This window comes from Saimiri boliviensis, chromosome 18, assembly GCF_048565385.1.
Source record: "Saimiri boliviensis isolate mSaiBol1 chromosome 18, mSaiBol1.pri, whole genome shotgun sequence".
NCBI lineage: Eukaryota > Metazoa > Chordata > Mammalia > Primates > Cebidae > Saimiri > Saimiri boliviensis.
This window is the reverse complement of record NC_133466.1, coordinates 16,064,575-16,079,255: the sequence shown is the minus strand read 5'-3', so window position 1 is coordinate 16,079,255 and position 14,681 is coordinate 16,064,575. Positions and strand designations below refer to the sequence as shown.

Below are 14,681 nucleotides of genomic sequence, written 5' to 3'. Positions count from 1 at the left end.
GAATAGCAAATAAAGGGGGAAGAAATAAGACACTACTAGAAACAGACACACTGAAAGCCACAAACAGGTGTGGCTGATAACTTTCTATGAAAAAGTTATGGCAAAAGTGTTGGCCCAGTGTGGAGAAACTTCATCTGATAATGGGAGTCTAAATTTGTTTGGCCTTCTGAAGGGCCATTTATCATTTTCTGTAAAAATGTTTAATGTTCTTATCCTTTGGCCCAACAAATGCTTACTGTAAGTTCTAGTATGTATCACTCCCACAAGGGTATGAAGGGTTCTACTCAAGAATGTTTACTTAAGTAGCATTTGTTATGATAAAAAATTGGAAAAAAAATCCAAATGTATATTAATATAAAAAGAGTTAAACTACAGTACATTCATGTAAAGTTACACCAGAAAGCCAATAAAAAGACACTAAGGTAGATCTGTATATATGTATTGAAATGGAAATATGAGAGAAAATAATTTATTCTTAGCTATATTCTTTGTTTAGATTACACATTAAAAAACATATCTACTTTTAAAAAATATAATAAAGACTTCAAAATTAAAATGGAAAATACTGTAGAAAGATCCAATCCAAAATGTTAATTTGTTACAGATACAAATTAGTCAACTTTACTAAACAGAATCTTAAAAAGGCAATCTTCTGTTGGAAATACTATACTTACTCATTCCCCTGCAATCCAAAGTAAAAGAGCTGTCATTATGGTATGCTTATAACCCTGAAACACTTCAAAAAAAATAAACAAGATTCAAAATGATTCCAGAACTTACACTTGTAATTTCATCTTTACAAAACGCTATGGCTTCAGGTTGCTTGCTTGGAGGAAAAGCCGCTTCAAATGCATCTTTTGCTGCAAACGCAGCTGGTGTGTAAGTATCACACTGAGCCATTAGCCAATATCCCATTAAACTTTTTAAGTAGGGAGCCAACTGTTTCTTTACTTTAAGGATAAGTTTTTCAAAAGCTTGCTGTGTGGCTTCTCGGACCCGACGGTCATGATCCTATTAAAAATATAAATGTGATTTAAAATAGCTCTAGTCCATAAAAACAATCACAGACATTTCCAAATATGCTATAATGACTCATTACCAAGAATTCACCTATGTATGGAGCTAAACTGAAATCAATTTTTTAAATCAATAATTTGGAGGTTTTTTAATCAGAAAGTATGTAAAATAATTTTTCTTTCTCCCCTTTTCCCAATGAGATGGGATTATATTCAAAACAGATTCAAAGTTGAGCCTTGAGGCTGAGTATGGTGGCTCACACCTATAATCCCAGCACTTTGGGAGGCCGAAGTGGGCAGATCATTTGCAGACAGGAGTTCGAGACCAGCCTGGCCAACATGGTGAAACCCCATTTCTAATTAAAAAATACAAAAAATTATCGAGGCATGGTGGCACACACCTGTAATCCCAACTACTCAGGAGGCTGAGGCGGGAGAATCACTTGAACCCCAGAGACAGAGGTTACAGTGAGCAGAGACTGCACCACTGCACTCCAGCCTGGGTGACAGAGCGAGACACCGTCTCAATTTAAAAAAAAAAAAAAAAAAGCTGAGCCTCAAATAATTAAGCAACTCACTCTCATTCTGCAGCAAATTTACAGGGAATAAAATAATTGTCAAAAGGTATTAAAACTGGAAAGCACCTGGATAATTCTCTAGTAACAACCTAATTTCTGAAAACAGACTTCCTCAATGTTCTTCATAACCCAACACAATCCAGTAATTTTCTCTTTTTTAAAGACATTGTCTCTCTCTGTTGTCCAGGCTGGAGTGCACTGATGATGAGATCCTGACTCACTGCAACCTCCGCGTCCTGCATTCAAGGGATTCTCCTGTCTCAGCCTCCGAAGTAGCTGAGATTACAGACATCTGCCACCATGCCTGGCTAATTTTTGTATTTTTAGTAGAGACAGGGTTTCACCATGTTAGCCAGGCTGGTCTCAAACTCCTGACCTAAAGTGATCTGCCCAACTCAGCCTCCCAAAGTGCTGGGATTACAGGCATGAGCCACCATACCAGGCCCCAATCTTTCGTATTTCCACACTCTTCTCAAGTGTTAACAATTCAATCTGTATTAACAAGGCTGACCTAACATTTAATAACCCTCACCAAAAATCAACCTTACAAATTTGAGAGTCTCCATGACTCCAACCAAAAACATACAACAGAAATAAACTAGCAAAGTTTGAATACTTACAAGTGAAATTTTGCAAAAAATTCTTGGCCAATATGGAAGAACTCCTTTCACAGTTTCTGTGTCTCTCTCTGTACACATGGTTCCAAATTCCTGCATAGCCTAAAATTAAGTTATTAACATCATTAAGGATTAACAACTATAATACTGGCTATTATTACTCTGTTCTGGAAGCTTTGTCTATTTTATGTAGCAGGTGAATACACTATTTCTGTTTACGCCATATGAGACTAGTCTGAAGAGCTCCTTCACAGGCTACTATGGGAGAAACTCTACAGTTGTTTTTTAAAAAATAAAACATCTACAAACAAAAAAAAACCCTCAATTTAAAGTTACACGGTCAAAGTTACATTTCCTAATGGGAAAAACTGTACAGCCAAAATTCCAAAGCAGTTCAAAAAAGTTTAGCATAACAAACTAATTTACAACTTAGAAAATAAATATCAACTAAGTTTAAGACTGTGTATCAGAAAAAAGTACAATTGTAGGCCAGGCACAGTGGCTCACACCTGTAATCCCAGCACTTTGGGAGGCCAAGGCAGGGGGATGACAAGGTCAAGAGATCAAGACCATTCTGGCCAACATGGTAAAACTCGTCTCTACTAAAAAAAAAAATAAATACATATATATATATATATAAATTAGCTGGGCATGGTGGTGCGCGCCTGTAGTCCCAGCTACTCAGGAGGCTGAGTCAGGAGAATTGTTTGAACCCAGGAGGCGGAAGTTGCAGTGAGCTGAGATTGCACCACTACTCTACAGCCTGGCGCCTGGAAACAAAGCAAGACTCTGTCTCAAAAAAAAAAAAAAAAAAGAAAGAAAGAAAGAAGAAAGTACAGCCGGGGGCGGTGGCTCACGCCTATAATCCCAGCACTTTGGGAGGCTGAGGCGGGTGGATCACGAGGTCAAGAGATCGAGCCCATCCTGGTCAACAAGGTGAAACCCCGTCTCTACTAAAAATACAAACAATTAGCTGGGCATGGTAGCGCGCCTGTAGTCCTAGCTACTCGGGAGGCTGAGGTAGGAGAATTGCTTGAACTCAGGAGGCGGAGGTTGCGGTGAGCCGAGATCGTGCCATTGCACTCCAGCCTGGGTAACGAGAGCGAAACTCCGTCTCACAAAAAAAAAAAAAAGTACAATTGTAAAAGAACTTAGCAATAAATTATTGTTCATTTTCCTTTACATAAGATATGCTAATGACACTTCCTTTTAACAAAGGGATTTTCTTGATAATTTTTATGAAAACAGGAAAACTTGCTTTCAATTTTGTGGTGACATCTTTCTTTGAAAGTTTCCGCAGCACCATTCGGAAATCAGAATCTACAAGACTGTCAATTTCTTCAGCTCCTTGAATAGCAGGAACGTAACCAAGGTCACTGTGAGATGTTCCAAAACCAATAAATCCAGGCACTGTTCCCTGTTCTTTGGCAAGGAGTTCTGCAGCTCGGCCACTGTTTGAAGGCTGATAAGAAAATTATGGAGAAAAAGAAGTGAGAGTCCAGAAAGGGTTCAAAACTTTACTTTATAATTCCTTGGCTATTCCCATGGTCAGAATGAGCTTTTACTCTTATTTTCTTTATTCCTAGCCTAAAATTTCACCCATTGCAAAGTTCCCCAAAGACTAATGGTTTTGTCACCAAGAATCCATCAATACTGATCCTAGGAATTATTCCATTTCCTAAAAATTAGAATGTTTTGTAAACCATGGATACAATCCATTATTGGCTCATAATATCAATATAATGGACCATGACAGAATTTTAAAGAAATTGATAATTTTTAAAATCACAATGTATCACATATGGTAAAATTTTCATAAATGCTGTTTTATGAATTTTATTTCCAACTTTCATATAAATAGTATGTATACATTCTCGTATACTGTGTAATGATGTAAAATTAACTCATAAATAGAACCCATCTTTTCATTCATTCATAAATTGAACAAGTATTTATTAAGCAATCACAATGGCCCAGGTCTAATGATAGCTGCTGCTAGACTGAGAGTTCCTTGAGGGTGGATACACTCATTTCCACATACTCAAAGCTTGGCCTAGCCTCCTTAGGCTAAAATTACATTATTATGGCTATAAAATTCAATACAGTGGTCAATCTATAAGACAGACTCCTTTGTTTTGAATCATACTCAGTGATTTCTTTGACTGATACACAATATAGTAGTCTTCAACTAAAAATAAAATTTTTTTTTTAGTCTTCAACTAAAAATGAAAATATTTGAACTGCTGAAAGAAATTAACTTATTGTCATCTAAAGAGAAAACGTTTCAGACATCACAATCCATCTAAACTCATCTATTTCTTATTTCTCTATAAGGATGTTTGCCAACAGTTATCCAAATGTGTGATACAAATTGCTCATACCAGAGGAGCAGGGTGGCTCATGCCTGTAATCCCAACACTTTGAGAGGCCAAGGCAGGTAGATCACTTGAGCCCTAGAGTTCAAGACCAGCCTGGGCAACATGGCAAAACCCCATCTCTACAAAAAAAAAAAAAAAAAAAAAAAAACCACAAAAATTAGCCAGGTATGATGGTGGGCGCCTGTAATCCCAGCTACTCAGGAGGCTGAGGTACAAGAATCACTTGAATCTGGGAGGCTGAGGTTGCAGTGAGCCAAGATCGTGCCACTGCACTCCCCCTGGGGCAACAGAGTGAGACTCTGTCTCAAAAAAAAAAAAAAATTGCTAATACTTAGCAAAAGTGGTTTGGAAAATTCATTTGACAAGGAATAATCTGGCCTACTTTCTATACTGAATTAAATGACCAGAAAAGAAAATCATGGCCTGCATTACATTTTTTTCTTCAATCTGTAGCATTTAAGACTAAGTGAAAGCAAATCTATTAAGAAAATAGGTCAGGCACAGTGGTTCATGCCTATAGTCCCAGCACTTTGGGAGGCCAAGGAGAGTAGATCACCCAAAGTCAGGAGTTCGAGACCACCTTGGCTAACATGGTAAAATCCCATCTCTACTAAAAATACAAAAATCAGCCAGGCTTGGTGGAGCGTGCCTTTAATCCCAGCTACCTGGGAGGCCGAGGCAGGAGAACTGCTTGAACCCAGGAGGCAGAGGTTGCAGTGTGTCGAGATCGCGCCATTGCACTCCAGCCTGGGCAAAAAGAGTAAAACTCCATTTCAAAAACAAAAAGAGAAAAGAATAAAAGAATGGCTACTCCATAGGCAAAGCAGTGGTTCCCTATTTTTTAAGTTTACTAAAATGAATTAATATTGGTAATTCAATTCACCTTTCTCAATACTGATACATGAATAAAGAGCTACAAAGGAAGTAGTTAGTGAATCATAATTCTAAAAACTAAACATGATGACTTTAGGATATCATGAAAACAACCCAAGTTACTTTTAAATGCACTAATTATCTTTCTTTCAATGTGTACTTTGAATTTAAAATAGTTATTCCTATGACCTTTGTATACTAAGTGCTATACCCATAGTTTAATAAAAATTAAGAAACAATTCTATTTATGACCTTTATTTTTTCTTATACTATGACAACTTCTGTCTACATTCGTTCAGGCCTAGCTTCTAGAAGTATTTGAAGTGGCAATCCTGAGTCTACAGTTTACAGACCAAACCAAGGAAGACTTACAAGATCTTTTACCACCTAAACTCAACTTTTCCCAGTCTTACCTCCTGCCACTCTTTCCTTCCCTTGCCCCACCTCCTTCTCTAATTATACTGCCATCATTCCTGCTCTAGTACCAAACTGAATTCAATGTTCTTTGAGGCAGGGTATGGTGGCTCATGTCTGTAATCCCAGCATTTTGGAAGGCTGAGACGGGCAGATCATTTCAGGCCAGGAGTTTGAGACCAGCCTGGCCAACATGGTGAAATCCCATCTCTACTAAAAATACAAAAAATTAGCCAGGTGTGGTGGTGCACACCTGTAATCCCAGCTACTCAAGAGGCTGAGGCAAGAGAATTGCTTGAACTAGGGAGGTGGAGGTTGCAGTGACATGGTCTCAAAAAAAAAAAAAAAAAAGGTTATCTATGTGATGCCCTTTCACAATTTGATCTTCATATACTCTTTTCTGCCTGAAAATGCTTCCTTTCTTTTCACTTTCTGATAAACTCCTACTCATCCTTCAAACTCATATTTGCAACACTTGCCTTCCCTCATTCTTTTTTATTCTCCCACATTCTTTCTTCTAATACTTGCATCATAATGCTTTAATGTAATATTTGCTTACATATGTGTCTGTATCATCAAACTAACAGTTCAAGAACAGCAGACATCTGTCTATTATCTCTGAATATCTGACATCCAGCATCAAAAAAGTCTTCTGTTGAAGACTTTGCCACATTAAAGTTAAAATCCCAACTCCACAACTTCCTGGCTACACGAACTCATGCAAGCTAATTTCTCTAAACCTCAGTTTCATCACATTTAAAATGATATATGAGTAATTAATTCATTACTTGGGTTGTTTTCATGATTAAACATAAGTTTTCAAATCACCATAGTAATAACTGATTCCAGCAAGAATCAAAGAGTACTCAAAACATTAGGTGAAAGTTTGTGGAAGGATAGGACATTCAGTTTCAAACGAACATATTATTTGTCACTGACAAATGGAAAAAGATCACTTTATAATGGACAACACCTTAACCAAGTGGTTAAACAAATACCACCAATAAGGGGACAAACAGGTGCAAAGTGCCCCTGGTGTGATGCACAGAGAAAGACTTATCACCTATGAAAGATTCCTTCTAAAAATTGTTTAGCCTGAATCTAATCATAAGGAAACAACTAGATCAATCTGAATTAATTAAACAAATGGCCCAGACTCCTCCAAATTTTGTTTAAAAATACACTCGTCTCCCTGCTTAAACAGCACTGAGAAACTCTAGATCAAAGAAACCAAAATGGTAACTAAATGTAATGAGTGATCCTTGACTGGATCTCAAATAAAATCATTTATCTTAAAAAAAAAAAAAAAGAAAGAAAGAAAGAAAGAAAAGAAAAGCCCCAGACTGGACAACATGGCAAAATTCTGTCTCTATAAAAATAAAAAAATATATATACAAAAATTAGCTGACCGTGATGGCCTGTGCCTGTAGTCCCAGATACTGGAAAGGCTGAGGTGAGAGGATCACTTGAACCCTAGAGGCGTAAGTTTGCAGTGAGCCAAGATCATGCCTCAGTATTCCAGCCTGAGTTACAGAGAGAGACCCTGTCCCGAAAAAAATACATATATTAGCCAGAAGTCCTAGCTACTGAGGAGGCTGCGGTGGAAGGAGCACTTCTTGAGCGCAAGAAATCAACACTGCAATGGGCATGATCATAGCACTGCACTCGAGGCTGGGAGACAGAGCGAACTTGTCTAACCAAAAAAAAAAGTCTGTAGAGAACATTATTGGGATAACTACATAAGTCTAAATACAAGGCTGTATACTGGATTACAGTATTACACAAAAGTCAGTTTCTCCATGCTATACTCATTACTGTAATTGCTACAGGCTAGAAGAATGGCATTGTCTTTAGAAGATACGTGCTGATGTATTTAGAGGTTAAGAGTCCCGACTTCTGCAACTAACTCTCATACAGTTCAGCAAAATACATAAAGTAAGAGAAAGAAAGCAAATGCAACCAAGTATTAACAATTGGTGAATCTAGGTAAAGAGTATATGGGATGTCACTCTAATATTCTTGCAACTTTTCCTCATAAGAACTTTTCAAATATAAAACATTGAGAAAATTTGTAAAATAAAAAGCACTAAATGAAGATGCAAGTGCTTAGCACAGGAACACAATAGGTCGCTAGAATTGCTAATACTGTTATTATCTTCCAAAACAGATTAAGTGACTGATTTGAGAAAATGTGACGTTGAAATCACTAGAATTAACTATATCAGAAACAGGGAAAAAGTATTCTTATAAAATTGGACTGTACTATAACAAATCTAACGACATAAACAAAATACCATTATAACACCGCTCATTGCATAGTTTTACACGAATCCACTTTAAGGACTTCTTTAAACAAGTACTTAGTGAGTGTCTATTAGGTGCTAGTCTCTGTTTTGCTCGAGGATAAAAACATTTGCTTTCGAAATACATCCTAGTGAAGCAAGACACTAAATGTCATATTATGTTAAAAGTCATAAATACAGCGGAGTAAAATAAAGCAGGAGGAACAGGGAGTGGGGAAGGTCTACAAGAGGGTGATCATGGGAAAGTTTGGAGCCAACTAACTGAAGAGCGTTGGGAGTGGGTCAGGTTAAGGTCAAGGCACAGTGAAGAGATGAGTATGGCTGGATGAAGTAAGCCAAGAGGAGGGAGTTGAAGATGGGGCTGCAGATGGAAAGGGGTAACAGGCAGACCAGAAACCAAATATACCATCCTAAGAGCTCTGGCTTAGGAGCAGCCACTGTAGGCAGCAAACGAGAGGCACGATCAGCGGTAACCTCCACAGCAGGTTCACTTTAACATCCTCCCGACTCTCCTTCCCAGCGCCGCCCTCCCCCAACTCAATCGCTACCTCCGCCAGATAACCTTCCACTGAAGCTGACACAGAATCATTTCTTCATGCATGCTGTGGGTGTGTGCTTGGATGGGGACAGGTCTGGCACGGAACATCTCTTCCCTCACAATTCCCCAGTCTGCTCAGTGATAACCCAAACCGCCCTCAGGGACGCACACGCAACGGAGAGGTCACACTCGACACTCAAACACACGCCTCCCCAAAGCCGCGCGCCGCACACCCTCCAGCCACGCACTGGGCAGTACCAGCCGCCTCGAAGCGAGGCTCCCTGGTCGGCCGAGCCACCCCCCCAACTCACCCTCAGGTTCCCTTTAGTTCGCTGCTTGTTCTTCCCGCCCATGGTCGCGGTTGCAGCTGTATTCTGAGCCCTCAGACCCAGGTTGACACGTCCTGGCGACAACTTCCGGCCTCTGGTGCCGGAAGAGGACTCCCTGCAATAATTTCCCCCGGACCCCGTTTTCCGCCACCCGCCCCGTTCTTCTGCTGCCCCACTTCCGCTCCCGCCTTCCGCCTCCCGCTGTATCACTGACCATCCGCCGCCTTAGACGTCACAGTTAAAGCAGCGCCTGTCTGAGTGACGTCATTGCTGGCCAATAGGAAGCCAAGCATGGGATCCGTGGCGCCAAATCCTGTCTTCAGCGCTTTCAGAAGCAACGTTTGTTCCTTGATTAGCCGGTAGGAAACGCATGAATCACAAGAGGGGCAGTTTCACATGAGGGTAGCAATAGGATGTTATGGTAGAGGCTGTGGGAGGATGGGAGTGGGTTAGACCTCCAAAGGGATGCAATCATCAGGATCACCTGGGCGTTTGTTAGAATGGCCAATTCGGGCCCCTCGGAACTCCTGAATCAGATCCTGCATTTTGACAGTGTTCCCAAGTCTTCTTAAAATGTGATTACTACTTTAGGCAATATTCTCTCTACATCTATCCTCCCGTCCCCTTTTATCCATATTGAAAGTGTTATGTGCAGTTTAGAAAAGGAGTTTAACGGCCGGGCGTGGTTGCTCACGCCTGTAATCCAAGCACTTTGGAGGCCAAGGTGGGCAGATTACCTGAGGTCGGGAGTTCAAGACCAGCCTGACCAACATGGTGAAACCCCGTCTTTATTTAAAAAAACAAAACAAAAAAAAAGGAGTTTAACGTGGGAGTCTCTATTAAAATCTGAAATGTACAAATCCTGTAACTTAGTGATTTTGCGACTCAGAATCGCACTAGAGAAACAAGTAAATGTGTGGTGGTTATTGTTTCTCGTTCACACAGTCACCCTTTTATACTCAACTCCATGTTACTGGGACACCCCTGAGATATTCCACCAACAGGGCAACAAAGGCAAGAGGAAGAAGGGACTTGCTCCATTCTGTGAGCATCATCCCAGCAGCAGCTGCCTTTTACCGTGGCAGGAGTAATTGCTTTAGCCAGCAGGTGATTTTAATCTCCATCCTTTTTCCAACAATCACAGAATCAGCCTTATTGCACCCCTCAGAAATAACAGCAGCAATCAGTGCTCTCCTCATAGATGTGAATTCCAGCTTCATGGGGCCTTTCCCCTGAGCTACTGAGATAGCCAATGTTTGAGCCCCAACACCATGGGATCCCTTCTTTTAGCTCCAGAGGTCCAGCAACAGCCAGCCATCACCCTCTCTTCATTCTTCAAAGGCCTGAACTAAGGTGTACATCTTCTCCGTCTCAAAAATAATAATGTTTAATTTTTTCAAAATGTAAATATCTATGTCAAGAAATGTCAGCCGAGTGCAGTAGTTCATGCCTGTAATCCCAGCAGTTCGGGATGTCAAGGTGGGAGGATCACCTGAGGTCAGGAGTTTGAGACCAGCCTGGCCAACATGGTGAAACCCCATCTCTACTAAAAATACAAAAATTAGCCAGGCATTTTGGCATATGCCTGTAATCCCAGCTACTTGGGAGGCTGAGACAGGAGAAACACTTGAATCCATAAGGTGGAGGTTGTCTTGAGCTGAAATCACACCACTGTACTCCAGCCTGGGCGACAGAGCAAGCAAGACTCCCTCTCAAAAAAAAAAGAAGAAAGAAATGTTTCAATACTTTTAAGACTTCAGAAATCAGGTTGGGAGTTAAAAAAAAAAAAAGATTTAAAACTCTTCATTCATGATTATTAATATTAGAAATTCTTGTTTTCACAGATTGAGTTTTACATCAGAATTATAGCCTTTTTCCCTAAGTAAACATTGAGCATGTCTTACAGAAGTCTGATGTTAAAATAATCTTGCCCATCCAGACAACTTTGTGAGGAGGAAAATCAGATATCAAGTACTTAAAAATATATTTCCACAGGCTGGGCACAGTGGCTCATGCCTGTAATCCCAGCACTTTGGGATCCACACCGGCAGCTGTCCCTCAATCCCCTTCATGGAGTTGATATGCAGGTTTTTGGCTCCTGTGTTGTCAGCACAGTTGATCACAGCTCCTACTGGAAGACGCAACGAAACCCGAACTTTTGCACCAGAGGACCCACCACATCCTCGCTTCCACATCTTGAATGCCAGAAAGAAGGAAAACAGTATTTTTTTTAGTTTTTTAAGAAAACTTATTTAAATAGCAGCAACACTATATGAGTAGTATATGCCAGGAGAACATTTGTTTGTCAGCTGGGATCCCTAGAGAGTCAACTGAAAAAATAAGATCTAATAGTTTGCTAACATTACGAAATAAATGTATAAGAATAATTTCAGTATATATCAACTATAACTTACCACAATTCAACTTGAGATTTGAGCAGAGACAAACATCCAAACTATATCAGAGGGATTTAAAAGAAAAGAACCTTAATAGAGGAATATGAAGGTGAATTTCCAGTTCAAAATAGCATCTGTTAGCAGCCCCTCCCAAATTCGGACACACACACACAAAAAACTGATAAAAACATTGAGGAAGACAAAAATAGCATAACTAAAACTAAAACTGATGAAAAACACATTTCTAGAATCTAGACGGAAACTCTGTAATATTGAGTCTGGACTCATGAAGTCAATAAGGCAGGAAGGAGATACAGATACATGTATACATATTTCCCTACCACATAAAACTATGTCCTTTGATGCTGGTCTAAACCCTACTCCCATCTGCCCTACAAAGCCCTTCCTTCCCACATACTGTTTGGAATTGCAGCTCTGTGACTAACCAATATTCACCCTCAACACTTGTTCCCAGTTTGGCTAACGACATTGCTTCCCCAGCAGCCTCTCATGAGTTATGTTCATTGTCTAAAATCCCACCTACCTCAGGGGTCTGCAGACAAGAACAGGATCCTCTTTGCTTCCACTTTCCTTAAAACAATACACTTTGGGAGGCCGAGGCGGGCGGATCACGAGGTCGAGAGATCTAGACCATCCTGGTCAACATGGTGAAACCCCGTCTCTACTAAAAATACAAAAAATTAGCTGGGCATGGTGGTGCGTGCCTGTAATCCCAGCTACTCAGGAGGCTGAAGCAGGAGAATTGCCTGAACCCAGGAGGCGGAGGTTGCGGTGAGCCGAGATCGCGCCATTGCACTCCAGCCTGGGTAACAAGAGAAAAACTCCGTCTCAAAAAAAAAAAAAAAAAAACAATAAATTATTCTTTTCAGGGTGCTGTCAACATTCTGACATCTGTCTTCTTACCAGCCTCCTGGTCACTCCCTTTTAGTCTCTAAAGACTTTAGCACTTGGCTCTCCAACCTCATTCCAAACATCATCCTGGATGGTCTTTTTAAAGTCCTAATTAGGTCCATGTGGAATATCTGTCCACTGCTTGGCCTCTCAGAAAATTTGTTTGTCAACTGGGATCTTTAGAAAGTCAACTGAACAAATAAGATGTAACAGTTCGATAACATCACAAAATAAACGTACATAAGGATAATGTCAGTATATATCAGCTATAACTCATCACAGTCCAACATGAGATTTGATCTTCATCTCTCATATCATTTTCCTCCATTCCACTTCATCTACCATACCACAGTCATATCCTGATATTACTATTGTACCAGAGTGAGTAAAGAAAATCAACACCAAGACAAAAGTATGCCAAATTGCAGGGTCTTTATTGCCGGTGGCCACAGAGGACTCAACGTCTCTCCAACCTGTGGCCCTGAGCTCAGGGGGAGCAAGGTATTTAAGCTGCAAAACCATAGCTTTGTTTCGTAGGGCTCAGGGTTGTGCAAGGCAAGCTGTTTGTACAGAAGTTAAAGTCAGCAGTTTGTTGCAAGGGAAGGGGGGTAGCAGTGGAAATGTTTAACCTTGGAAAATAACACTTCTGGCCAGGCACGGTGGCTCAAGCCTGTAATCCCAGCACTTTGGGAGGCCGAAGTGGGTGGATCACAAGGTCAAGAGATGCAGACCATCCAGGTCAACATGGTGAAACCCCGTCTCTCCTAAAAATACAAAAAATTAGCTGGGCATGGTGGCGCGTGCCTGTAATCCCAGCTACTCAGGAGGCTGAGGCAGGAGAATTGCCTGAACCCAGGAGGCGGAGGTTGTGGTGAGCCGAGATCGCACCATTGTACTCCAGCCTGGGTAACAAGAGCGAAACTCCATCTCAAAAAAAAAAAAAAAAAAAAAAAAGAAAGAAAGAAAAAAAAAGAAAGTAACACTTCTGAGAACTGCAATACAATAACAGTTCTGAGAACTACAACTCTGCTCAGGGCCCAAGTGGTTTTTCTATAGGATGGCAGTGCTTAAGCTTTCTGTTTTAGCCCCATCTCATTACTACTTACATTTTCCCAATTTCACCCCACTCTTGGGTCACAATCCCCTCTTGCCAGATTCCTCATTTAACTGTTGCCACCTAGACGTTCTTCAAGGAAATCTTGACCTTGCATTGCCCCTTAAACTTCTTCCATAACTCTAAGGACTCTTCTCTCTTTACTCCCTTCATTGTTGACTTTAGATTTCATGATCTTTTGTATCAATCACTCTCTTGCCAATAACAGTAAGTCTCTTGTTCATCTCCTCTTTCAGCCTATTCATCTGGAGAAACCAAACACTACACAAAGCCAGTTATTTGTTTCTCCCTTTTTTTTTTCTTACCAGAGAAATGTTGAACACTACCTGGAAAACAAAAAATTTAGTCAACAGAAGCTTTAGACCACTAAGCATTAATGATTCCAAGCCTTAGTTCTATCTTCATTACAGCTCAAAAAATGTACCATACTTTTGTAATTTTCTAGGACTCCCTACAATTAATTATTTGAAGTTTTTCAAAACTCTGACCATTCCATCTTCCTCCTTTACTTCAGCAGATGACTTTTCCTCCCATTTCACAGGACAAGATGATCAGATTATATACCATATCTTTCCAACAGCAAACATGTAAATTGGGCTGATGATGATAATTTTTTTTTTTTTTTTTTTTTCTGAGACAGAGTCTCACAGTGTCGCCCACAATCTTGGCTCACTACAATCTCCGCCTCCTGAGTTCAAGCAATTCTCCTGCCTCAGCATCCCAAGTAGCTGGGACTATAGGCGTGCACCACCACACCCAACTAATTTTTTTGTAATTTTAGTAGAAACAGGGTTTCACCATGTTGGCCAGGTGAAACCATACTCGGGAGACTGAGGCAGGAGAACTGCTTGAACCCGGGAAGAGGAGGTTTCGGTGAGCCGAGATCCCACCGTTGCACTCAGCCTGGGCAACAAGAGAGAAACTCCGTGTCAGATAATAATAATAATAATAATAATAATAATAATAATAATAAATGTTTGCATAGATTTGTTGATAAAAAAACAAAACAAACCCAAATTAAAAAGCTATACGACTTCATGACCAACTAGTGAATTGTTTTTATGAAATTAATTCCAATGCACTCAGACAACAGAATATTTTTGAAAATGTTGTTTAAAATTGTTATGAAAATCTTTACAATCTATTCTTTAATGAAAGAAGGCAGATACAAAGCAGCATGTGCAGTATTTTTTTTTTAAGAAAACCCCACATG

At 40.1% G+C, this 14,681-nt stretch overlaps 1 protein-coding gene and 1 long non-coding RNA gene across 2 annotated transcripts in view; both read right to left on the bottom strand.

Annotated features, from left to right (window-relative positions):
- LTN1 (listerin E3 ubiquitin protein ligase 1) overlaps positions 1-9,168 on the bottom strand; it is a 62,937-nt gene extending 53,769 nt beyond the window's left edge. The window contains exons 1-4 of the mRNA XM_010338345.2: positions 9,029-9,168; positions 3,470-3,673; positions 2,215-2,313; positions 781-1,011 (exon numbers count right to left, since the gene is read on the bottom strand). Of these exons, the coding sequence (XP_010336647.2) occupies positions 781-1,011; positions 2,215-2,313; positions 3,470-3,673; positions 9,029-9,070 (576 nt within the window). The 5' untranslated portion in view covers positions 9,071-9,168. The remainder of the gene's footprint in view (positions 1-780; positions 1,012-2,214; positions 2,314-3,469; positions 3,674-9,028) is intronic.
- Positions 9,169-10,854: 1,686 nt separating this feature from the next.
- LOC141582034 (uncharacterized) lies at positions 10,855-12,306 on the bottom strand. Its single transcript, XR_012514885.1, has 3 exons — positions 11,987-12,306; positions 11,461-11,501; positions 10,855-11,241 (listed from the first exon to the last, which is right to left on the bottom strand). It is a non-coding gene; the product is annotated as an uncharacterized LOC141582034 (long non-coding RNA).
- Between the last annotated feature and the right edge of the window lie 2,375 nt (positions 12,307-14,681).